This window comes from Pristiophorus japonicus, unplaced genomic scaffold (genome assembly GCF_044704955.1).
Source record: "Pristiophorus japonicus isolate sPriJap1 unplaced genomic scaffold, sPriJap1.hap1 HAP1_SCAFFOLD_272, whole genome shotgun sequence".
In the NCBI taxonomy this organism is placed as follows: Eukaryota; Metazoa; Chordata; class Chondrichthyes; family Pristiophoridae; genus Pristiophorus; species Pristiophorus japonicus.
The window spans coordinates 321,441-348,224 of record NW_027252472.1 but is presented as its reverse complement, the minus strand read 5'-3'; the positions used below and the strand labels follow the sequence as shown (position 1 = coordinate 348,224).

General features: G+C 50.8%; 1 protein-coding gene across 4 annotated transcripts in view; it reads left to right on the top strand.

Annotated features, from left to right (window-relative positions):
• Positions 1-26,784, top strand: part of LOC139247556 (zinc finger protein 91-like) — a 100,879-nt gene that overhangs the window by 53,244 nt on the left and 20,851 nt on the right. The window contains exons 1-2 of one of the 4 annotated variants that reach the window (XM_070871665.1): positions 15,753-15,842; positions 18,131-18,302. In XM_070871665.1, the coding sequence (XP_070727766.1) occupies positions 18,160-18,302 (143 nt within the window). In that variant the 5' untranslated portion in view covers positions 15,753-15,842; positions 18,131-18,159. Of the gene's footprint in view, positions 1-15,752; positions 15,843-18,130; positions 18,752-26,784 lie in introns of those variants that run through there. The other 3 variants (XM_070871663.1, XM_070871662.1, XM_070871664.1) reach the window with 3 other exon arrangements.

Here is a 26,784-nt window from a genome sequence, read left to right as displayed (position 1 = left end):
ATAGAGTACGAGAGGAAACTTGCCGGAAATATAAAAACTGACTGCAAAAGCTTCTATAGATATGTGAAGAGAAAAAGATTAGTGAAGACAAATGTTGGTCCCTTGCAGTCGGACTCGGGTGAATTTTTAATGGGGAACAAAGAAATGGCAGTCCAATTGAACAAGTACTTTGGTTCTGTCTTCACAAAGGAAGACACAAATAAACTTCCGGAAATACCAGGGGACCGAGGGTCTAGTGAGAAGGAGGAACTGAAGGATATCCTTATTAGGCGGGAAATTATGTTAGGGAAATTGACGGGATTGAAGGCCGATAAATCCCCGGGACCTGATAGTCTGTATCCCGGAGTTCTTAAGGAAGTGGCCCGAGAAATAGTGGATGCATTGGTGATAATTTTCCAACAGTCTATCAACTCTGGATCAGTTCCTATGGACTGGAGGGTTGCTAATGTAACACCACTTTTTAAAAAAGGAGGCTAGAGAGAGAAAATGGGTAATTATAGACCGGTTAGCCTGACATCAGTCGTGGGGAAAATGTTGGAATCAATCATTAAGGATGAAATAGCAGCACATTTGGAAAGCAGTGATAGGATCGGTCCAAGTCAGCATGGATTTATGAAGGGCAAATCATGCATGACAAATCTTCTGGAATTTTTTGAGGATGTAACAAGTAGAGTAGACAGGGGAGAACCAGTGGATGTGGTGTATTTGGACTTTCAAAAGGCTTTTGACAAGGTCCCACACAAGAGATTGGTGTGCAAAATTAAAGCGCATGGTATTGGGGGTAATATACTGACGTGGATCAAGAACTGGTTGGCAGACAGGAAGCAGAGAGTCGGGATTAATGGGTCCTTTTCAGAATGGCAGGCAGTGACTAGTGGGGTGCCGCAGGGCTCAGTGCTGGGACCCCAGCTCTTTACATAGAAACATAGAAAATAGGTGCAGGAGTAGGCCATTCAGCCCTTCTGGCCTGCACCGCCATTCAATGAGTTCATGGCTGAACATGCAACTTCAGTACCCCATTCCTGCTTTCTCACCATACCCCTTGATCCCCTTAGTAGTAAGGACTACATCTAACTCTTTTTTGAATATATTTAGTGAATTGGCCTCAACAACTTTCTGTGGTAGAGAATTCCACAGGTTCACCACTCTCTGGGTGAAGAAGTTTCTCCTCATCTCGGTCCTAAATGGCTTACCCCTTATCCTTAGACTGTGACCCCTGGTTCTGGACTTCCCCAACATTGGGAACATTCTTCCTGCATCCAACCTGTCCAAACCCGGCAGAATTTTAAACATTTCTATGAGGTCCCCTCTCACTCTTCTGAACTCCAGTGAATACAAGCCCAGTTGATCCAGTCTTTCTTGATAGGTCAGTTCCACCATCCCGGGAATCAGTCTGGTGAATCTTCGCTGCACTCCCTCAAGAGCAAGAATGTCATTCCTCAAGTTAGGAGACCAAAACTGTACACAATACTCCAGGTGTGGCCTCACCAAGGCCCTGTACAACTGTAGCAACACCTCCCTGCCCCTGTACTCAAATCCCCTCGCTATGAAGGCCAACATGCCATTTGCTTTCTTAACCGCCTGCTGTACCTGCATGCCAACCTTCAGTGACTGATGTACCATGACACCCAGGTCTCGTTGCACCTCCCCTTTTCCTAATCTGTCACCATTCAGATAATAGTCTGTCTCTCTGTTTTTACCACCAAAGTGGATAACCTCACATTTATCCACATTATACTGCATCTGCCATGTATTTGCCCACTCACCTAACCTATCCAAGTCACTCTGCAACCTCATAGCATCCTCCTCGCAGCTCACACTGCCACCCAACTTAGTGTCATCCGCAAATTTGGAGATACTACATTTAATCCCCTCGTCTAAATCACTAATGTACAGTGTAAACAGCTGGGGCCCCAGCACAGAACCTTGCGGTACCCCACTAGTCACCACCTGCCATTCTGAAAAGTACCCATTTACTCCTACTCTTTGCTTCCTGTCTGACAACCAGTTCTCAATCCACGTCAGCACACTACCCCCAATCCCATGTGCTCTAACTTTGCACATTAATCTCCTGTGTGGGACCTTGTCGAAAGCCTTCTGAAAGTCCAAATATACCACATCAACTGGTTCTCCTTTGTCCACTTTACTGGAAACATCCTCAAAAAATTCCAGAAGATTTGTCAAGCATGATTTCCCTTTCACAAATCCATGCTGACTTGGACCTATCATGTCACCATTTTCCAAATGCGCTGCTATGACATCCTTAATAATGGATTCCATCATTTTACCCACTACTGAGGTCAGGCTGACCGGTCTATAATTCCCTGCTTTCTCTCTCCCTCCTTTTTTAAAAAGTGGGGTTACATTGGCTACCCTCCACTCGATAGGAACTGATCCAGAGTCAATGGAATGTTGGAAAATGACTGTCAATGCATTCGCTATTTCCAAGGCCACCTCCTTAAGTACTCTGGGATGCAGTCCATCAGGCCCTGGGATTTATCGGCCTTCAATCCCATCAATTTCCCCAACACAATTTCCCGACTAATAAGGATTTCCCTCAGTTCCTCCTCCTTACTAGACCCTCCGACCCCTTTTATATCCGGAAGGTTGTTTGTGTCCTCCTTAGTGAATACTGAACCAAAGTACTTGTTCAATTGGTCCGCCATTTCTTTGTTCCCCGTTATGACTTCCCCTGATTCTGACTGCAGGGAACCTACGTTTGTCTTTACTAACCTTTTTCTCTTTACATACCTATAGAAACTTTTGCAATCCGCCTTAATGTTCCCTGCAAGCTTCTTCTCGTACTCCATTTTCCCTGCCCTAATCAAACCCTTTGTCCTCCTCTGCTGAGTTCTAAATTTCTCCCAGTCCCCAGGTTCGCTGCTATTTCTGGCCAATTTGTATGCTACTTCCTTGGCTTTAATACTATCCCTGATTTCCCTAGATAACCACGGTTGAGCCACCTTCCCTTTTTTATTTTTACGCCAGACAGGAATGTACAATTGTTGTAATTCATCCATGTGGTCTCTAAGTGTCTGCCATTGCCCATCCACAGTCAACCCCTTAAGTATCATTCGCCAATCTATCTTAGCCAATTCACGCCTCATACCTTCAAAGTTACCCTTCTTTAAGTTCTGGACCATGGTCTCTGAATTAACTGTTTCATTCTCCATCCTAATGCAGAATTCCACCATATTATGGTCACTCTTCCCCAAGGGGCCTCGCACAATGAGATTGCTAATTAATCCTCTCTCATTACACAACACCCAGTCTAAGATGGCCTCCCCCCTAGTTGGTTCCTCAACATATTGGTCTAGAAAACCATCCCTTATGCACTCCAGGAAATCCTCCTCCACCGTATTGCTTCCAGTTTGGTTAGCCCAATCTATGTGCATATTAAAGTCACCCATTATAACTGCTGCACCTTTATTGCATGCACTTCTAATTTCCTGTTTGATGCCCTCCCGAACATCACTACTACTGTTTGGAGGTCTGAACACAACTCCCACTAACGTTTTTTGCCCTTTAGTGTTCTGCAGCTCTACCCATATAGATTCCACATCATCCAAGCTAATGTCTTTCCTAACTATTGCATGAATCTCCTCTTTAACCAGCAATGCTACCCCACCTCCTTTTCCTTTTATTCTATCCTTCCTGAATGTTGAATACCCCTGGATGTTGAGTTCCCAGCCCTGATCATCCTGGAGCCACGTCTCCGTAATCCCAATCACATCATATTTGTTAACATCTATTTGCATCTAACCTGTCTAAACCCATCAGAATTTTAAACGTTTCTATGAGGTCCCCTCTCATTCTTCTGAACTCCAGTGAATACAAGCCCAGTTGATCCAGTCTTTCTTGATAGGTCAGTCCCGCCATCCCGGGAATCAGTCTGGTGAACCTTCGCTGCACTCCCTCAATAGCAAGAATGTCCTTCCTCAGGTTAGGAGACCAAAACTGTACACAATACTCCAGGTGTGGCCTCACCAATGCCCTGTACAACTATAGCAACACCTCCCTGCCACTGTACTCAAATCCCCTCGCTATGAAGGCCAACATGCCATTTGCTTTCTTAACCGCCTGCTGTACCTGCATGCCAACCTTCAATGACTGATGTACCATGACACCCAGGTCTCGTTGCACCTCCCCTTTTCCTAATCTGTCACCATTCAGATAATAGTCTGTCTCTCTGTTTTTACCACCAAAGTGGATAACCTCACATTTATCCACATTATACTTCATCTGCCATGCATTTGCCCACTCACCTAACCTATCCAAGTCGCTCTGCAGCCTCATAGCATCCTCCTCGCAGCTCACACTGCCACGTAACTTAGTGTCATCCGCAAATTTGGAGATACTACATTTAATCCCCTCGTCTAAATCATTAATGTACAGTGTAAACAGCTGGGGCCCCAGCACAGAACCTTGCGGTACCCCACTAGTCACTGCCTGCCATTCTGAAAAGTACCCATTTACTCCTACTCTTTGCTTCCTGTCTGACAACCAGTTCTCAATCCATGTCAGCACACTACCCCCAATCCCATGTGCTTTAACTTTGCACATTAATCTCTTGTGTGGGACCTTGTCGAAAGCCTTCTGAAAGTCCAAATATACCACATCAACTGGTTCTCCCTTGTCCACTCTACTGGAAACATCCTCAAAAAATTCTAGAAGATTTGTCAAGCATGATTTCCCTTTCACAAATCCATGCTGACTTGGACCTATCATGTCACCTCTTTCCAAATGCGCTGCTATGACATCCTTAATAATTGATTCCATCATTTTACCCACTACTGATGTCAGGCTGACCGGTCTATAATTCCCTGTTTTCTCTCTCCCTCCTTTTTTAAAAAGTGAGGTTACATTGGCTACCCTCCACTCGATAGGAACTGATCCAGAGTCAATGGAATGTTGGAAAATGACTGTCAATGCATCCGCTATTTCCAAGGCCACCTCCTTAAGTACTCTGGGATGCAGTCCATCATGCCTTGGGGATTTATCGGCCTTCAATCCCATCAATTTCCCCAACACAATTTCCCGACTAATAAGGATTTCCCTCAGTTCCTCCTCCTTACTAGACCCTCTGACTCCTCTTGTATCCGGAAGGTTGTTAGTGTCCTCCTTAGTGAATACCGAACCAAAGTACTTGTTCAATTGGTCTGCCATTTCTTTGTTCCCCGTTATGATTTCCCCTGATTCTGACTGCAGGGGACCTACGTTTGTCTTTACTAACCTTTTTCTCTTTACATATCTTTAGAAACTTTTGCAATCCGCCTTAATGTTCCCTGCAAGCTTCTTCTCGTACTCCATTTTCCCTGCCCTAATCAAACCCTTTGTCCTCCTCTGCTGATATCTAAATTTCTCCCAGTCTCCGGGTTCGCTGCTATTTCTGGCCAATTTGTATGCTACTTCCTTGGCTTTAATACTATCCCTGATTTCCCTAGATAGCCACGGTTGATCCACCTTCCCTTTTTTATTTTTACGCCAGACAGGAATGTACAATTGTTGTAGTTCATCCATGCGGTCTCTAAATGTCTGCCATTGCCCATCCATAGTCAACCCCTTCAGTATCATTAGCCAATCTATCTTAGCCAATTCACGCCTCATACCTTCAAAGTTACCCTTCTTTAAGTTCTGGACCATGGTCTCTGAATTAACTGTTTCATTCTCCATCCTAATGCAGAATTCCACCATATTATGGTCACTCTTCCCCAAGGGGCCTCGCACAATGAGATTGCTAATTAATCCTCTCTCATTACACTATGCCCAGTCTAAGATGGCCTCCCCCCTAGTTGGTTCCTCGACATATTGGTCTAGAAAACTATCCCTTATGCACTCCAGGAAATCCTCCTCCACCGTATTGCTTCCAGTTTGGCTAGCCCAATCTATGTGCATATTAAAGTCATCCATTATAACTGCTGCACCCTTATTGCATGCACCCCTAATTTCCTGTTTGATGCCCTCCCCAACATCACTACTACTGTTTGGAGGTCTGTACACAACTCCCACTAACGTTTTTTGCCCTTTGGTGTTACAATATACATTAATGATATGATTGATGGAATTGAGTGTAATATCTCCAAGTTTGCAGATGACACTAAGCTTGCAGATGGCAGTGTGAGCTGTGAGGAGGACGCTAAGAGGCTGCAGGGTGACTTGGACAGGTTGTCCGAGTGGGCAAATACATGGCAGATGCAGTATAATGTGGATAAATGTGAGGTTATCCACTTTGGGGGCAAAAACACGAAGGCAGAATATTATCTGAATGGCGACAGATTAGGAAAAGGGGAGGTGCAGCGAGATCTGGGTGTCATGATTCATCAGTCATTGAAGGTTGGCATGCAGGTACAGCAGGTAGTGAAGAAGGCAAATGGTATGTTGGCCTTCATAGCAAGGAGATTTGAGTATAGGAGCAGGGAGGTCTTACTGCAGTTGTACAGGGCCTTGGTGAGACCACACCTGGAATATTGTGTTCAGTTTTGGTCTCCTAATCTGAGGAAGGACATTCTTGCTATTGAGGGAGTGCAGCGAAGGTTCACCAGACTGATTCCCGGGATGGCAGGACTGACATATGAAGAAAGACTGGATCGACTGGGCTTATATTCACTGGAGTTTAGAAGAATGAGAGGGGATCTCATAGAAACATATAAAATTCTGATGGGACTGGACAGGTTAGATGCAGGAAGAATGTTCCCGATGTTGGGGAAGTCCAGAACCAGGGCTCACAGTCTAAGGATAAGGGGTAAGCCATTTAGGACCGAGATGAGGAGAAACTTCTTCACTCAGAGAATTGTGAACCTGTGGAATTCTCTACCACAGAAAGTTGTTGGGGGCCAGTTCGTTGGATATATTCAGAAGGGAGTTAGATGTGGCCCTTACGGCTAAAGGGATCAGGGGGTATGGAGAGAAGGCAGGAGTGGGGTACTGAGGGAATGATCAGCCATGATCATATTGAATGGTGGGGCAGGCTCGAAGGGCCCAATGGCCTGCTCCTGCACCTATTTTCTATGTTTCTATGTCTTCGACGTGAGTGTCCTTGACTCCATCCCACAGCATGCTACCCGTCACCCCCTCAGCACTACCCCAGCCCGGCACGAGGTTGAAAAGGCCATCCGACAACTGAAGAACAACACGGCCTCAGGAGCAGATGGAATCCTTGCCGAAGCACTAAAGCACGGCGGAGAAGTACTACTGGCGCAAATCCATGAACTCATCTCTCTTATTTAGAAGGAGGAGAGCATGCCAGGGGACGCTGTAATTGTGAGCATCTCCAAGAAAGGTGACCAGTCCGATTGTGGTAATTACAGAGGAGTTTCCCTGCTGTCTGCCATGGGGAAAGTCATCGCAAGAAGACTCCTTCTCCCAGTGGCTGAAGAGCTCCTCCCAGAGTCGCAATGCGGATTCCGCCCACTTAGGGGCACAGTGGACGTGATCTTCACCGCGCGTGAAATTGAAGAAAAAAGCAGGGAGCAGCACCAACCTCTGTACATGGCCTTCTTTGACCTCACAGAGGTATTCGACTCTGTCAACTCCGAGGGAATTGTGGTGTGTCCTCCTCAAATTCAGCTGTCCTCAAAAGTTTGTCACCATCCTCCGCCTGTTTCATGATGACATGCAAGCCGACGGGTCCACCACAGAGCCAGTACATGTATGGACCGGGGTCGAGCAGGGCTGTGTCATCGCACCAGCGCTCTTCTCGGTTTTCCTTGGTGCAATGCTCCATCTCACCCTCAGTAAGCTCCCCGCTGGAGTGTAACTAAATTACAGGACAAACGGGAATCTGTTCAACGTCTGCTGCCTCCACGCCAGATCCCAGGTCGTCCCATCCTCTGTCATCGAACTACAGTACGCAGACGATGATTGCGTCTGCGCACACTCGGGGGTCGAACTCCAAATCGTGACTGAAGCATACGAGAGTATGGGTCTTACACTAAACATCCGTAAGACAAAGGTTCGCGACCGACCTGCCACCACCAGATAGTACTGCCCCCCCCCCAATTATCAAGCTCCACGACAAGGCCTTGGACAACGTGGACCATTTTCCTTACCTCGTGAGCCTACTATCAACAAGGGCAGACATCGACGATGAGGTCCAACACCACCTTCAGGGCGCCAGCACAGCCTTCGGCCACCTGAGGAAGAGCGTGTTTGAAGACCAGGACCTCAAACCCAGCACCAAGCTCAAGGTCTACACAGCAGTAGTGATAACCGCCCTCCTATATGCTTCAGAGACATGGACTATGTACAGCAGGCACCTCAAAGCACTGTAGAAATATCACCATCGCTGTCTCCACAAGATCCTGGGATTATATCGGATATCTTCTTCTCCTTCTTCTTCTTAGGCAGTCCCTCAGAGTCAAGGAAGACTTGCTCCCACACTAACGCGAGTTCTCAGGTGACTGAACAGTCCAATGCGGGACCTACAGTCCCTGTCACAGGTGGGGCAGATGTTGGTTGGAGGGATGGGTGAGTGGGGTGCTGGGTTTGTCGTGCGCTGCTTCCACCGTTTGCGCTTGGCTTCCGCTTGCTCCCGGCGATGAGACTCGAGGGGCTCAGCGCCCTCCCGGATGCACTTCCTCCACTTAGGACGGTCTGGTCTTTGGGTCAGGGACTCCCAGGTGTCGGTGGTGATGTTGCACTTTATCAGGGAGGCTTTAAGGGTGGTCCCTGTAACGTTTCCTCTGCCCACCTTTGGCTCACTTGCCGTGAAGGAGTTCTGAGTAGAGCGCTTGCTTTGGGAGTCTCGGGTCTGGGGGGGACATGCGGACAATGTGACTCGCCCAGCGGAGCTGGTCGAGTGTGGTCAGTGCTTCGATGCTGGGGATGTTGGGGATGTTGGCCTGGTCGAGGACGCCAACGTTGGTGCGCCTGTCCTCCCAGGGGATTTGCAGGATTTTGCGGAGACAGCGTTGGTGGTATTTCTCCAGCGACTTGAGGTGTCTACTGTACATGGTCCATGTCTCTGAGCCATACAGGAGGGCGGGTATCACTACAGCCCTGTAGACCATGAGCTCGGTGGTAGATTTGAGGTCCTAGTCTTCAAACACTCTTTTCCTCAGGTGGCCGAAGGCTGCACTGGCGCACTGGAGGCGGTGTTGGATCTTGTCGTCAATGCCTGCTCTTGTTGATAGGAGGTCCCGAGGTTTGGGAAATGGTCCACGTTATCCAGGGCCATGCCGTGGATCTTGATGACTGGGGGGCAGTGCTGTACGGTGAGGACAGGCTGGTGGAGGACCTTTGTCTTACTGATGTTTAGCGTAAGGCCTATGCTTTCGTACGCCTCGGTAAATAGGTCGACTATGTCCTGGAGTGCAGTCTCTGTGTGTGCGCAGACGTAGGCGTTTTCGCGTACGGTAGCTCGATGACAGAGGTTGGGGTGGTCTGGGACCTGGCCTGGACACGGCGAAGGTTAAACAGCTTCCCTCTGGTTCTGTATTTAGTTCCACTCCAGCGGGGAGCTTGTCGACTGTGGGGTGGAGCACGGCGGCGAGGAAGATCGAGAGGAGGGTTGGGGCGATGACACAGCCCTGTTTGACCCCGGTCCGGACATAAATTGGGTCTGTGATGAATCCGTCGGTAAGGATCATGGCCTACATGTCGTCGTGGAGCAGGCGCAGGATGGTGACGAACTTTTGGGGGCATCTGAAACAGAGGAGGACGCTCTGTAGACACTCCCGCAAAGTGGCTTGGGACGTTTCACTACGTTAAAGCTGATATATGAATAAAAATTGTGATTACACTGGGAATAAGATGCTTCTTTGGCTGCAGAGTGCCCTGAGGTGCTGCAGAACTATGAATGTGTCTGTTTTCCCACCTGGGGATGAGGTTAATCTGCCTGTAGTTGGAGTGTAAATTGAATTGGGGGCCCAGCCATGGGCTGTGCAACATTAATTCTCTGTCACTGGAGGGGATCTGGCCCAACTTGCCTTGTTTTGGAAGCTGTATGTCTCAGACAGCAGTAATGGCGGCCAGCCCGCCCCAGACTGCCCGGCGGCTGGGAAAAGGCTCTATCTCGGCAACAGCAAGTCAGCGCAGGCGCAGAGAGGCTCCACTCACCCACCCCCACCCCCACTCTGGCCCCACCTACTGGCCTCAGGACCCTTGACCTCAGGGCGAGTTGCATTGTGGGACAGCAGGAAGTGCACCCCCTCAACCGGAAGCAGGACGTGAAATTCACAGACCGGAAATAGGAAGTAAAATACTCAGACCGGAAGCAGGAAGTGCAATTCACAGACCGGAAGCAGGAAGCAAATGAGGTAGCAGGAATTGTTAACATGAATATTTTTGGGGCCTGGAAACTGATGATGTCTTTTTTTGGGGGGTTGGGAATTTGAGAAAAAAGGCAAAATATATTAAATAGGTTGTTGCCTCCTTTAAAAGGAGAGAACGAAAGATTTAAAGAAAGAAATTGCATTTATATAGAGACTTATCGCAGCCTCCGGACGTCCCAAAACGCTTTACAGCCAATAAGGTACTTTGTTTTTTGGGGCTGCAGTCACTGTTGTAATGTGGGGAACACGGCGGCCAACTTGCGCACAGCGATGTGATAATGACCTTTGTTTTAAATATAATGTTGGTTGAGCGATAAATATTGTCCAGGATAAATATCTCCCTCCCTGGATATAACTGTACCGTAAATGTAAGCATAGCTCAGAGTCTCTCTCCCGAGGGCCAGGAAGTTGTGCGTTCGAGTGCCACTCGAGAACTGGAGCCCCATAATCCAGGCACACACTCCCCGGGGCCAGTACTGAGGGAGCGCCGTACTGCGCTGTCGGAGGGGCGGTACTGAGGGAGCGCCGTACTGTGCTGTCGGAGGGGCGGTACTGAGGGAGTGCCGTACTGTCGGAGGGGCAGTACTGAGGGAGAGCCGTACTGCGCTGTCGGAGGGGCGGTACTGAGGGAGCGCCGTACTGTCGGAGGGGCAGTACTGAGGGAGAGCCGTACTGCACTGTCGGAGGGGCGGTACTGAGGGAGTGCCGTACTGTCGGAGGGGCAGTACTGAGGGAGCGCCGTACTGTGCTGTCGGAGGGGCGGTACTGAGGGAGTGCCGTACTGCGCTGTCGGAGGGGCGGTACTGAGGGAGCGCCGTACTGTCGGAAGGGTGGTACTGAGGGAGTGCCGTACTGTCGGAGGGGCAGTACTGAGGGAGAGCCGTACTGCACTGTCGGAGGGGCGGTACTGAGGGAGCGCTGTACTGTCGGAGGGGCAGTACTGAGGGAGAGCCGTACTGCACTGTCGCAGGGGCAGTACTGAGGGAGTGCCGCGCTGTCGGAGGTGCCATCTTTCGGATGAGACGTTAAACGGAGGCCCAGTCTTCCCTCTCAGGTGGACGTAAAAGATCCCAGGGCCACTATTTGGAAGAACAGCAGGGGGAGTTCTCCCCAGTGTCCTGGGGCCAATATTTATCCCTCAACCAAAATCACTAAAAGAGATGATCTGAGTCATTATCACATTACAGTGTGTGGGAGCTTGCTGTGCGCAAATTGGCTGCTGCATTTCCCACATTACAACAGTGACCACACTCCAAAAGTACTTCATTGACTGTAAAACATTTTGAGACGTTCAGAGGTGGTGAGAGGATCTATATTAACGCACATCGTTCTTTCTTTTACACAAAATGTTACAGAACAGAAACTGGCTGGTGTTTATACTCGAGGCGAGCCTCCACCCACCCCTCCTCTTCTCCCCTCATCACCATATCCTTCTCCCCTTCTCCCTCATGTGTTTATCCAGCCTCCACTGAAACGTATAGCACAGCTTGGCCTTTATTGCAAAGGGGGATGGAGTATAAAAGCAGGGAAGTCTTGCTCCAGTTATACAGGGCCTTGATGAGGCCACACCTGGAGTACTGCGTGCAGTTTTGCTCTCCGTATTTACGAAAGGATATACTTGCTTTGGAGGCAGTTCAGAGAAGGTTCACTCGGTTGATTCCGGAGATGAGGGGGTTGACTTATGAGGAAAAGTTGAGTAGGTTGGGCCTCTACTCATTGGAATTCAGAAGAATGAGAGGTGATCTTATCGAAACGTATAAGATTAAGAGGGGGCTCGACAAGGTGGATGCAGAGAGGATGTTTTCACTGACGAGACCTGGGTGTCATGGTACATCAGTCATTGAAAATTGCCATGCAGGTACGGCAGGCGGTGAAGAAGGCAAATGGTATGTTGGCCTTCATAGCGAGAGGATTTGAGTATAGGAGCAGGGAGGTCTTACTGCAGTTGTACAGAGCCTTGGTGAGACCACACCTGGAATATTGTGTTCAGTTTTGGTCTCCTAATCTGAGGAAGGACATTCTTGCTATTGAGGGAGTGCAGCGAAGGTTCACCAGACTGATTCCCGGGATGGCTGGACTGACATATGAAGAAAGACTGGATCGACTGGGCTTATATTCACTGGAATTTCGAAGAATGAGAGGGGATCTCATAGAAACATATAAAATTCTGACGTGATTGGACAGGTTAGATGCAGGAAGAATGTTCCCGATGTTGGGGAAGTCCAGAACCAGGGGTCACAGTCTAAGGATAAGGGGTAAGCCATTTAGGACCGAGATGAGGAGAAACTTCTTCACCCAGAGAATTGTGAACCTGTGGAATTCTCTACCACAAAAAGTTGTTGGGGGCCAGTTCATTGGATATATTCAAAAGGGAGTTGGATGTGGCCCTTATGGCTAAAGGGATCAGGGGGTATGGAGAGAAGGCAGGAGTGGGGTACTGAAGTTCCATGATCATATTGTATGGTGGTGCAGGCTCGAAGGTCCGAATGGCCTGCTCCTGCACTTATTTTCTATGTTTCTATGATGGGATAGACTAGAACTAGGGGGCATGGTCTTAGAATAAGGGGCCGCCCATTTAAAACTGAGATGAGGAGGAATTTCTTCTCTGAGGGTTGTAAATCTGTGGAACTCGCTGCCTCAGAGAGCTGTGAGGCTGGGTCATTGAATATATTTAACACAGAGATAGACAGTTTCTTAACCGATAAGGGGGCGGGCAGGGAAGTGGAGCTGGGCCCATGATCGGATCAGCCATGATCTTATTAAATGGCGGAGCAGGCTCGAGGTGCCGTAAGGCCCACTCCTGCTCCTATTTCTTATGTTGCAGACGCTTCGGGGAGGTATTTGTGAAGTCCAGTCGCTGTTGTGATGTCGGGAACGTGTCTCTGAAGACCTGTGGCAGTATTGAACCACCTTAAATCAGGGCAGTTGCTTATTGGAAGTTAAGCATTAAGGCGCACAAGTGGTAAAAACTGTAACTTAACAAAATTAAAAGGAGACTCTACAAGTGAACTTAAAATGCAATTGGGTTACAGTGTTGGGAATTAGCAGGGAGGGTGTGGAAAAAAGAAAGACTTGCATTTATATAGCGCCTTTCGGGACCACCGGACATCTCAAAGCACCTCACAGCCAATGAAGTACTTTTGGGAGTGTAATCACTGTTGTAATGTGGGAAACGCGACAGCCAATTTGCGCACAGCAAGCTCCCACACACAGTAATGTGATAATGACCCGGATCATGTGTTTTTTAGTGATGTTGATTGAGGGATGAATATTGGCCCCAGGACACCGGGGAGAACTCCCCCTGCTGCTCTTCCAAATAGTGGAGGGGGCCGAGGTGGCTGTAATAGGCTTTAGGGGCTGTGAGAGGCTGCCAAGGTTCTGGGAATCTGTGGGTGGGGCTTGTTATGCATGAAACACAAAAGGTTAGTCTGCATGTACAACAAGTCATCAGGAAGGGCCAATAGTATCTTGGCCTTTATTGCAAAGGGGATGGAGTATAAAAGCAGGGAAGTCTTGCTCCAGTTACACAGGGTATTGGTGAGGCCACACCTGGAGTACTGCGTGCACAGTTTTGCTCTCCGTATTTACGAAAGGACACACTTTGCTTTGGAGGCAGTTCAGAGAAGGTTCACTCGGTTGATTCTGGGGATGAGGGGGTTGACTTATGAGGAAAGGTTGAGGAGGTTGGGCCTCTACTCATTGGAGTTCAGAAGAATGAGAGGTGATCTTATGGAAACGTATCAGATTATGAGGGGGGCTCGACAAGGTGGATGCAGAGAGGATGTTCCCACTGATGGGGGAGACTAGAACTAGGGGGCATGGTCTTAGAATAAGGGGCCGCCCATTTAAGATGGAGATGAGGAGGAATTTCTTCTCTGAGGGTTGTAAATCTGTGGAATTCTCTGCCCCAGAGAGCTGTGGAAGCCGGGTCATTGAATATATTTAAGGCGGAGATAGACAGAATTTTGAGCGATAAGGGAGTAAAGGGTTATGGGAAGGGGCAGGGAAGTGGAGCTGAGTCCATGATCAAATCAGCCATGATCGTGTTGAATGACGGAGCAGGCTCGAGGGCCCGTATGGCCTACTCCTCCTATTTTTTTCTGGGAGGCTGAGAGTGGCTCTGGGAGTCTAAGACGCTGCCAAAGGCTACCAAGGCTCTGGGAGGCTTTAGGAACTCACGATAGACACCTCAAGTCACTGGAGAAATACCACCAACGCTGCCTCTGCAAGATCCTGGTCGAGGACGCTAACGTTGGTGCATCTGTCCTGGGAGGACAGACACACCAACGTTAGAGTCCTCGATCAGGTCAACATCCCCAGCATCGAAGCACTGACCACACTCGACCAGCTCCGCTGGACAGGGCCACATTGTCCGCACGCCCCCCAGACACGAGACTCCCAAAGCAAGCGCTCTACTCTGAACTCCTTCACGGGCAAGCGAGCCAAAGGTGGGCAGAGGAAACGTTACAGGGACCACCCTCAAAGCCTCCCTGATAAAGTGCAACATCCCCACCGACACCTGGGAGTCCCTGGCCCAAAGACCAGTCCGTCCTGAGGGGAGGAAGTGCATCCGGGAGGGCGCTGAGCACCTCGAGCCTCGTCGCCAATTGCAAGCACGCAGAAAGCAAGCGCAGGCAGCGGAAGGAGCGTCCAGCAAACCAGTCCCACCCTCCCCTTCCCTCAACCACTGTCTGTCCCACCTGACAGGGTCTGTGGTTCCTGTATTGGGCTGTTCAGCCACCCGAGAACTCGTGTTAGAGTGGGAGCGAGTCTTCCCCGATTCCGAGGGACTGCCTATGATGATGCATAATTGTAGTTCGATATTGTGGGGAGACTGCGAAGCTGTTGGGAGACTAAGAGGTTGTAAGATGCTGTGGGGAGACTTTGAGGTGGTTTAAGATGCTGTGAGAGTCTGTGGGGAGAGAGCGAGAGGCTCCAGGAAGCTGTGAGATGGGGTAAGATGGTGTAAGAGGCTGTGGGGAGAGTGTGAGAGATTGCAGGAGGCTCTGAGGGAGGGAGTGAGAGTGAGTGGGGAGACAGTGAGAGATTCCAGGAGACTGTAAGATGGAGTGTGAGGGGCTATAGGAGGTCCTCAGAGGGAGTGAGAGTGAGTGAGGAGATTGTGAGGGGAGGCAGTGAGGGGCTCAGGAGGGAGTGAGAGTGAGTGGGGAGAATGTGAGGGGCTCCAGGAGCCCCTCAGCGTAAGTGAAAGGGAGTAGGGAGGGAGTGAGAGACTCCAGGAGGCCCTCAGAGGGAATTAACCGGAAGCCCCGCCCCCTCCCCCCGGGTCTCAATGGCGGCCGCGCCGCCCCAGGCTGCACCGCGCGCGGGAAAGCGGTCTGGGCCTGCGGCGGGGGCTGCATTGCGCGTGCGCGGTGCTGCACCCTGGGAAGCTGCTGGAGCACGGGCCCAGGAGGCGGCGGCCGGCCATTGAGGGAGGAGGAGGAGGGAGAGGGAGAGGGAGAGGAGGCAGAGGGAGGGAGGGTGAGTGAGTGTGTATCCCTGGGGTCCTTGGGTCCCTGGGCCCCCCCACACACCTCGCACCTCCAGCACCATGGAGGCCCCAGCACTGTGAGTATCTTCCACACCCTCATCCCTGGGCCCCCAGCCCGCCCTTTGTCCCCACACCGCCTGGGGGGGGGTTCATGCATCCACTGGAGGCTGCATCAGGGCTGCTGGAGGGGGTTGCATTAGTGGAGGGGGTTGCATTAGTGGAGGGGCTGCATTACTGGAGGAGGTTGCATTACTGGAGGAGGTTGCATTACTGGAGGAGGTTGCATTACTGGAGGAGGTTGCATTACTGGAGGAGGTTGCATTACTGGAGGAGGTTGCATTAGTGGAGGGGCTGCATTAGTGGAGGGGCTGCATTAGTGGAGGGTGTTGCATTACTGGAGGTGGTGCATTACTGGAGGAGGTTGCATTACTGGAGGGGCTGCATTACTGGAGGGGCTGCATTACTGGAGTGTGTTGCATTACTGGAGGAGGTTGCATTAGTGGAGGGGCTGCATTACTGGAGGGTGTTGCATTACTGGAGGAGGTTGCATTACTGGAGGGGCTGCATCAGTGCTGGTGGAAGGGGCTGCATTACTGAAGGGTGTTGCGTTTGTGGAGGGATTGTATTTATAGTTGTGGAGGGGCAGCGTTTATCGTTGTGGAGGGGTTGTATTTATAGTTGTGGAGGAGTTGTATTTATAGTTGTAGAGGGGTTGCGTTTGTGATGGGGTTGTATTTATAGTTGTGGAGGGGTTGCTTTTGTAGTTTTGGAGGGTCTGCATTGTTTGGGGGGGCAGCATTAGTGGGGCTGCATTTATAGTTGTGGAGTGGTTGCATTTACGATTGTGATGAGGCTGCATTTATGGCTGCATTGGCAGAGGAGCTGTGTTTGTGGAGGGCCGGTGTTTGTCGGGGGGGGCTGCATTGTTCGGGGGGATTGCATTTATAATTACATTAGTGGAGGGGTTGAATTTATGGTTGTAGAGGGGTTGCATTTATAATTGTGATGGGATTTATGGTTGCGTTGGCGGAGGGGCTGCATTGGTAGTTGTGCAGGGGCTGCATTGGTAGTTGTGCAGGGGTTGCATTTATAGTTATGGAGGGGATGCATTGTTTGGGGGCTGCATTAGTGGAGGGGCTGCATTTATAGTTGTGATGGGGCTGCATTTATGGCTGCATTGGAGGAGGGGCTGCATTTATAGTTGTGAAAGGGTTGCATTTATAGTTGTGAAAGGGTTGCATTTATAGTTGTGAAAGGGTTGCATTAGTGCATGGGGTTGCATTTATAGTTGCATTTGTGAAGGGGTTGTAGTTGTGGGGGGGGGTCTGCATTGTTTGTGGGGGCTGCATTTATATGGAGGGGTTGCATTTATGATTGTGATGGGGCTGCATTTATGGCTGCATTTGTGGAGGGGTTTGTTGCATTTGTGGAGGGGCGGCGTTTGCAGAGGGGTTGCATTTGTGGAGACGCTGTATTTATCGTTGCATTTGTGGAGGGGCTGCATTTGTAGTTGTGGAATGGTTGCATTTACGATTGTGATGGCGCTGCTTTATGGCTGCATTGGTGGAGGGGCTGCATTGGTGGAGGGGTTGCATTTATAGTTACAGTTGTGGAGGGGTTGCATTTGTAGTTGTGGAGGGTCTGCATTGTTGGGGGGGGCTGCATTTATATTTGTGAAGTGGTTGCATTTATGATTGTAATGGGGCTGCATTTATGGCTGCATTGGCGGAGGTGGTTGTTGCATTAGTGGAGGGGCGGTGTTTGTGGGGGGTGGTTGCATTAGTGGAGGGGTTGCACTTATAATTGTGATGGGACTGCATTTATGGCTGCGTATGGCTCCCTCACGCCCTCCCTATATCTGTAACCTCCTCCAGCCCCTACAATTCTCATTCTCCTGTTCCAATCCCTCCCTCGCCCCCCCCTTCCCTATCTCTAAGCTGAATGGGCCTCCTGTTCCTGTGTAACAGGCTCGAGGGGCTGAATGGGCCTCCTGTTCCTGTGTAACAGGCTCGAGGGGCTGAATGGGCCTCCTCCTGTTCCTGTGTAACAGGCTCGAGGGACTGAATGGGCCTCCTGTTCCTGTGTAACAGGCTCGAGGGGCTGAATGGGCCTCCTGTTCCTGTGTAACAGGCTCGAGGGGCTGAATAGGCCTCCTGTTCCTGTGTAACAGGCTCGAGGGGCTGAATAGGCCTCCTGTTCCTGTGTAACAGGCTCGAGGGACTGAATGGGCCTCCTGTTCCTGTGTAACAGGCTCGAAGGGCTGAATGGGCCTCCTGTTCCTGTGTAACAGGCTCGAGGGGCTGAATGGGGCCTAGTATCGTTGCTAAGATGATGTCTCTTGACGTATTTCCTTTTAATTTTGCAGCAAAGAGGAGGAGAGGGAAAACGAGATGAATGTCCCGGAGCTGCGGGAGGCTGCGATGTACAACGAGGGGGAGGCTGAGCCTCTCGTGCCTCCGGAACGGATCACCAACAGCCACGACGTCGCGGTGCCCGCAGAGGAAGAGGAGGCCGCGGAGGCGGAGGAGAAGCCCCCGGTTTGTGCCGTGTGCCGACAGGTCTTTGCCGACGCCCGGGAGCTGGAGCGTCACCTGCTGGAGGCGCACGGCCAACGGAGCCCGCCCCGCACAGCCCCCTCCTCCCCCTTTCAGTGCCTGGTCTGCCAGCGCACCTTCCTGACCTCCTCGGAGCTAAGGGCCCATCGCCGCTCGCACACCCAGGGCCGCCTCTTCCAGTGCTCCGTCTGCAAGGAGACCTTCAGCCAGTCGGCCGACTTCTTCAACCATCACTGCCCACTGGGCGAGGACAAGCCCTGCCAATGCAGTGTCTGTCACAAGACCTTCCAACGCCTTTCCTCCTTCCTGGTGCACCAGTGCTCGCGCCCCGTACACAAGCCCTTCAAGTGCGACGTTTGCGGCAAGGGTTTTGCTCAGTCCTCCAAGCTGTCCGACCACCAGAGGACTCACACCGGAGAGAGGCCGTTCAGGTGAGCGGGGCGGGACGTAAGGACATCAGAAACAGGAACAGGAGGCCCATTCAGCCCCTCGAGCCTGTTACACATGGACAGGAGGCCCATTCAGCCCCTCGAGCCTGTTACACAGGAACAGGAGGCCCATTCAGCCCCTCGAGCCTGTTACACAGGAACAGGAGGAGGCCCATTCAGCCCCTCGAGCCTGTTACACAGGAACAGGAGGAGGCCCATTCAGCCCCTCGAGCCTGTTACACAGGAACAGAAGGCCCATTCAGCCCCTCGAGCCTGTTACACAGGAACAGGAGGAGGCCCATTCAGCCCCTCGAGCCTGTTACACAGGAACAGGAGGCCCATTCAGCCCCTCGAGTCTGTTACACAGGAACAGGAGGCCCATTCAGTCCCTCGAGCCTGTTGCACAGGAACAGGAGGCCCATTCAGTCCCTCGAGCCTGTTGCACAGGAACAGGAGGCCCATTCAGCCCTTCGAGCCTGTTACACAGGAACAGGAGGCCCATTCAGCCCCTCGAGTCTGTTACACAGGAACAGGAGGAGGCCCATTCAGCCCCTCGAGCCCGTTACACAGGGACAGGAGGCCCATTCAGCCCCTCGAGCCTGTTGCACAGGAACAGGAGGAGGCCCATTCAGCCCCTCGAGCCTGTTACACAGGAACAGGAGGCCCATTCAGCCCTTCGAGCCTGTTGCACAGGAACAGGAGGAGGCCCATTCAGCCCCTTGAGCCTGCTCCGCCATTTAAAATATATTGCAGTGAGAAGGAAAGGGTGCAAGAGAAAAGATAGCCGTCCGTGGCTAACTAAAGAAATAAAGGACGGTATCCAATTAAAAACAAGGGCGTACAAAGTGACTAAAACTAGTGAGAGGGCAGAAGATTGGGAAACTTTTAAACGCCAGCAATGACTGACTCAAACACTTATGAAGAAAGGGAAGATAGATTATGAAAGTAAACTAGCACAAAATATAAAACAGATAGCAAGAGTTTCTACAGGTATATAAAAAGGAAAAGAGCGGCTAAAGTAAATATTGGTCCCTTAGAGGCCGAGACCGGGGAATCAGTGATGGGGAACAGGGAAATGCAGAAACCCTGAACAAATATTTTGTATCAGGCTTTATGGTAGAGGACACTAACAATATCCCAACAGTGGACAGTCAAGGGGCTACAGGAGGAGAGGAACTTAACACAATCACAATCACTAAGGAGGTGGTACTCAGTAAGATAATGGGACTAAAGGCAGATAAATCCCCTGGACCTGATGGCTTGCATCCTCGGGTCTTAAGAGAATTAGCGGCAGGGATTGTGGATGCATTGGTTGCAATTAACCAAATTTCCCTGGATTCTGGGGAGGTCCCAGCAGATTGGAAAACTGCAAATGTAACGCCCCTATTTAAAAAAGGAGGCAGACAAAAAGCAGGAAACTCGAGACCAGTTAGCCTGACATCTGTGGTTGGGAAAATGTTGGAGTCCATTATTAAAGAAGCAATAGCAGGACATTTGGAAAAGCAAAATTGGGTCAGGCAGAGTCAGCATGAAGGGAAGTCATGTTTGACAAATTTGCTGGAGTTCTTTGACGATGTAAGGAACAGGGTGGATAAGGGCGAACCAGTGGATGTGGTGTATTTGGGTTTCCAGAAGGCATTTGTCAAGGTGTTTACAAAGTTTACTGCACAAGATAAAAGTTCACGGGGTTGGGGGTAATATATTAGCGTGGATAGAGGATTGGCTAACTAACAGAGAACAGAGAGTGGGGATAAATGGTTCATTCTCGGGTTGGCAATCAGTAACTAGTGGGGTGCCGCAGGGATCAGTGCTGGGACCCCAACTATTTACAATCGATATTAACAACTTGGAAGAAGGGACTGAGTGTAACGTAGACAAGTTTGCTGACGATATAAAGATGGGAGGAAAAGCAATGTGTGAGGAGGACACAAAAAATCTGCAAAAGGACACAGACAGGCTCAGTGAGTGGGCAAAAATTTGTCAGATGGAGTATAATGTGGGAAAGTGTGAGGTCATGCACTTTGGCAGAAAGAATCAAAGAGCAAGTTATTATTTAACTGGAGAAAGATTACAAAGTGCTGCAGTACAGCGGGACCTGGGGGTACTTGTACATGAAACACAAAAGGATAGTATGCAGGTACAGCAAGTGATCAGGAAGGCCAATGGTATCTTGGTCTTTATTGCAAAGGGGATGGAGTATAAAAGCAGGGAAGTCTTGCTCCAGTTACACAGGGTATTGGTGAGGCCACACCTGGAGTACTGCGTGCAGTTTTACTCTCCGTATTTACCAAAGGATATACTTTGCTTTGGAGGCAGTTCAGAGAAGGATCACTCGGTTGATTCCGGAGATGAGGGGGTTAACTTATGAGGAGAGGTTGAGCAGGTTGGGCCTCTACGCATTGGAATTCAGAAGAATGAGAGGTGATCTTATCGAAACGTATCAGATTATGAGGGGGCTCGACAAGGTGGATGCAGAGAGGATGTTCCCACTGATGGGGGAGACTAGAACTAGGGGGCATGGTCTTAGAATAAGGGGCCGCCCATTTAAAACTGAGATGAGGAGGAATTTCTTCTCTCGGAGGGTTGTAAATCTGTGGAACTCGCTGCCTCAGAGAGCTGTGGAAGCCGGGACATTGAATATATTTAAGACAGAGATAGACAGTTCCTTAACCGATAAGTGGGCGGGCAGGGAAGTGGAGCTGGGTCCATGATCGGATCAGCCATGATGGTATTAAATGGTGGAGCAGGGCTCCACGGGGCCGAATGGCCCACTCCTGCTTTTTCTGATGAGAATTGTAGGGGCTGGAAGAGGTTCCAGAGATAGGGAGGGGGGCGAGGGAGGGATTTGAACAAGAGGATGAGAATTGTAGGGGCTGGAGGAGGTTACAGAGATAGGGAGGGGGGTGAGGGGCCATGGAGGGATTTGTAAACAAGGATGACAATTTTGAAATCGAGGCGTTGCTTAACCGGGAGCCAATGTAGGTCAGCGAGCACAGGGGGTGATGGGTGAGCGGAACTCGGCGCGAGTTAGGACACGGGGTCAGTGAGCACAGGGGGTGATGGGTGAGTGGGACTCGGTGTGAGTTAGGACACGGGTCAGTGAGCACAGGGGGTGATGGGTGAGTGGGACTGGGTGTGAGTTAGGACACGGGGGCAGTGAGCACAGGGGGTGATGGGTGAGTGGGACTCGGTGCGATTTAGGACACGGGGTCAGTGAACACAGGGGGTGATGGGTGAGTGGGACTGGGTGTGAGTTAGGACACGGGGTCAGTGAGCACAGGGGGTGATGGGTGAGTGGGACTGGGTGTGAGTTAGGACACGGGGCAGTGAGCACAGGGGGTGATGGGTGAGTGGGACTGGGTGTGAGTTAGGACACGGGGTCAGTGAGCACAGGGGGTGATGGGTGAGTGGGACTCGGTGCGATTTAGGACACGGGGTCAGTGAGCACAGGGGGTGATGGGTGAGTGGGACTGGGTGTGAGTTAGGACACGGGGTCAGTGAGCACAGGGGGTGATGGGTGAGTGGGACTGGGTGTGAGTTAGGACACGGGGCACAGGGGGTGATGGGTGAGTGGGACTGGGTGTGAGTTAGGACACGGGGTCAGTGAGCACAGGGGGTGATGGGTGAGTGGGACTGGGTGTGAGTTAGGACACGGGGACAGTGAGCACAGGGGGTGATGGGTGAGTGGGACTGGGTGTGAGTTAGGACACGGGGTCAGTGAGCACAGGGGGTGATGGGTGAGTGGGACTGGGTGTGAGTTAGGACACGGGGTCAGTGAGCACAGGGGGTGATGGGTGAGTGGGACTGGGTGTGAGTTAGGACACGGGGACAGTGAGCACAGGGGGTGATGGGTGAGTGGGACTGGGTGTGAGTTAGGACACGGGGTCAGTGAGCACAGGGGGTGATGGGTGAGTGGGACTGGGTGTGAGTTAGGACACGGGGCACAGGGGGTGATGGGTGAGTGGGACTGGGTGTGAGTTAGGACACGGGGACAGTGAGCACAGGGGGTGATGGGTGAGTTCGGACACGGAGGTGGGGGGGGGCAGCCGAGTTTTGGATCGCCTCTAGTTTACGGAGGGTAGAATGTGGGAGGCCGATCAGGAGATAAAGCAAACCGTTAGTATGCAGGTACAGCAAGTGATCAGGAAGGTCAATGGTATCTTGGCCTTTATTGCAAAGGGGATGGAGTATAAAAGCAGGGAAGTCTTGCTACAGTTATACAGGGCCTTGGTGAGGCCACACCTGGAGTATTGTGAGCAGTTTGGGTCTCCTTCCCTGAGGAAGGATATACTTGCCACAGAGGGAGTGCAGCGAAGGTTCACCAGACTGATTCCTGGGAGGGCAGGATTGTCGTATGAGGAGAGATTTGGTCGACTGGGCCTGTATTCACTGGAGTTTAGAAGATTGAGCGGGGGATCTCATTGAAAGGTATAAAATTCTGACGGGGTTGGACAGACTGGACGCGGGGAGGATGTTTCCCGGGGCTGGGAAGTCTAGAACAAGGGGTCACAGTCTCGGGATACGGGGGAGGAAATTTAGGACCGAGATGAGGAGAAATGTTCTCACTCAGAGGGAGGTGAACCTGTGGAATTCACTACCACAGAAGGCTGTGGGGGCCAGGTCACTGAATATATTTAAGACGGAAATAGATAGGTTTCTAGACAGAAAACATAGAAAATAGGTGCAGGAGCAGGCCATTGGGCCCTTCGAGCCTGCACCACCATTCAATATGATCATGGCTGACCATTCCCTCAGTACCCCACTCCTGCCTTCTCTCCATACCCCCTGATCCCTTTAGCCGTAAGGGCCACATCTAACTCCCTTTTGAATATATCCAACAAACTGGCCCCCAACAACTTTCTGTGGTAGAGAATTCCACAGGTTCACCACTCTCTGGGTGAAGAAGTTTCTCCTCATCTCGGTCCTAAATGACTTACCCCTTATCCTTAGACTGTGTCCCCTGGTTCTGGACTTCCCCAACATCGGGAACATTCTTCCTGCATCTAACCTGTCCAGTCCCGTCAGAATTTTATATGTTTCTATGAGATCCCCTTTCATTCTTCTAAATTCCAGTGAATATAAGCCCAGTCGATCCAGTCTTTCTTCATATGTCAGTCCTGCCATCCCGGGAATCAGTCTGGTGAACCTTCGCTGCACTCCCTCAATAGCAAGAATGTCCTTCCTCAGATTAGGAGACCAAAACTGAACACAATATTCCAGGTGTGGCCTCACCAAGGCCCTGTACAACTGTAGTAAGACCTCCCTGCTCCTATACTCAAATCCTCTCGCTATGAAGGCCAACATACCATTTGCCTTCTTCACCGCCTGCTGTACCTGCATGCCAACTTTCAATGACTGATGTACCATGACACCCAGGTCTCGTTGCACCTCCCCTTTTCCTGATCTGTCACCATTCAGATAATATTCTGCCTTCCTGTTTTTGCCACCAAAAGGCATCAAAGGGTATGGAGAGAAAGCGGGAATATGGTGTTGAGATAAAGGATCAGCCATGATCGTATTAAATGGCGGTGCAGGCTCCTATTTTTCTATGTTTACCGTGGAGGTGCTGAAGTTTAGTCCGTTACCCTGAGTTGATAGACTGCCAGCTCTGTGGCCGTCCGTCACAGATGAAATGCATGGTAAAGGCTGTGCTTTGCCCTCGCCCAACGACAGATTGACAGACTGACAAATGGCTCTCGGTATAGACATAATGCCAGGCCAGGTCTTAAAAAGGATTTACACGGGATATACAGCACAGAAACGGGACATTCACCCCCAACCAGTCCATGCCGGCGTTTATGCTCCATTCTTCACCTAAATCTGTCGGCTCAACCCTCTATTCCCTTCTCGCCGCTCTCTGGGTAAAGAAGTTTCACCTGAATTCCCCATTGGGTTTATTCGTGACTGTCTTATATTGATGTCCTCTAAGTTATGCTCTTCCCCCACAACATTCTCTCTCTATCCACTCCATCGAAACCTTGCATAATCTTGAAGATCCCATATACCTGGGTTAGACCACATGGTGACCAGAACTGTGCACGGTGCTCCCAGTGTGGTCTAACCCAGGTATATGGAGACCAGAACTGTGCACGGTGCTCCCAGTGTGGTCTAACCCAGGTATATGGTGACCAGAACTGTGCACAGTGCTCCGTGAAGTCTAACCCAGGTATATGGAGACCAGAACTGTGCACAGTGCTCCGTGAGGTCTAACCCAGATATATGGAGACCAGAACTGTGCACAGTGCTCCCAGTGTGGTCTAACCCAGGTATATGGAGACCAGAACTGTGCACAGTGCTCCCAGTGTGGTCTAACCCAGGTATATGGAGACCAGAACTGTGCACAGTGCTCCCAGTGTGGTCTAACCCAGGTATATGGAGACCAGAACTGTACACAGTGCTCCCAGTGTGATCTAACCCAGGTATACGGAGACCAGAACTGTGCACAGTGCTCCGTGAGGTCTAACCCAGGTATATGGAGACCAGAACTGTGCACAGTGCTCCCAGTGTGGTCTAACCCAGGTATATGGAGACCAGAACTGTGCACAGTGCTCCCAGTGTGGTCAGACCCAGGTATACGGAGACCAGAACTGTGCACGGAGCTCCCAGTGTGGTCTAACCCAGGTATATGGAGGCCAGAACTGTGCACGGTGCTCCCAGTGTGGTCTAACCCAGGTATATGGAGACCAGAACTGTACACGGTGCTCCCAGTGTGGTCTAACCCAGGTATATGGAGACCAGGACTGTGCACGGTGCTCCCAGTGTGGTCTAACCCAGGTATATGGAGACCAGAACTGTGCACGGTGCTCCAAGTGTGGTCTAACCCAGGTATATGGAGACCAGAACTGTGCACGGTGCTCCCAGTGTGGTCTAACCCAGGTATATGGAGACCAGAACTGTGCACAGTGCTCCAGGGAAACATAGAAACAGAAAATAGCACTGTCGGAGGGGCAGTACTGAGGGAGCCCCGTACTGCGCTGTCGGAGGGGCAGTACTGAGGGAGTGCCGCACTGTCGGCGGGGCAGTACTGAGGGAACGCCGCACTGTTGGAGGGGCAGTACTGAGGGAGCGTCGCACTGTGCTGTCGGAGGGGCAGTACTGAGGGAGCACCGCACTGTCGGAGGTGCCGTCTTTTGGATGAGACGTTAAACTGAGCCCCGTCTGCCCCCTCGGGCGGATGTAAAAGATCCCAGGGCCACTATTTGGAAGAAGAGTAGGGGGAGTTCTCCCCGGTGTCCTGGGGCCAATATTTATCCCTCAACCAACATCACTAAAACAGATGATCCGGGTCATTATCACATCGCTGTGTGTGGAAGCTTGCTGTGCGCAAATTGGCTGCCGCGTGTCCCACATTACAACAGTGACTACACTCCTAAAATACTTAATTGGCTGTAAAGCGCTTTGGGACGTCCAGTGGTCGTGAAAGGCGCCATATATATTAATGTCTTGTCACTTGTTAGTCGTCCTCTATGAACTACACCTCCCCCAAATTTGGTGTTGTTTACAAATGGTATGGTGGCCTTTATTACAGGAGGATTTGAGTCAGAGTAAAGACGTCTTACTGCGATTATACCGGGCCCTAGTGAGACCACACCTGGAGTATTGTGCACAGTACTGGTCTCCTTACCTAAGGAAGGATATACTTGCCATAGAGGGAGTGCAGCGAAGGTTCACCAGACTGATTCCTGGGATGGGGGGGATTGTTCTATGAGGAGAGATTGGGCAGACAGGGCCGATATTCTCGAGTTTAGAAGAATGAGAGGTGATCCCATTGAAACCGACACAATTCTTACAGAGCTTGACAGGGTAGATGCAGGGAGGATGTTTCCCCCCCCGGGGCTGGGGAGTCTAGAACCAGAGGTCACAGTCTTAGGATAAGGGGTCGGCCATTGAGGACAGAGATGAGGAGAATTTCTTCACTCAGAGGGGGGTGGAATTCTCTGCCCCAGAGGGCTGTGGAGGCTCAGGAGAAACCACTTTACCCAGAGAGCGGTGAGAATGTGGAACTCGCTGCCACGGGGAGGGGTTGAGGTGAATCG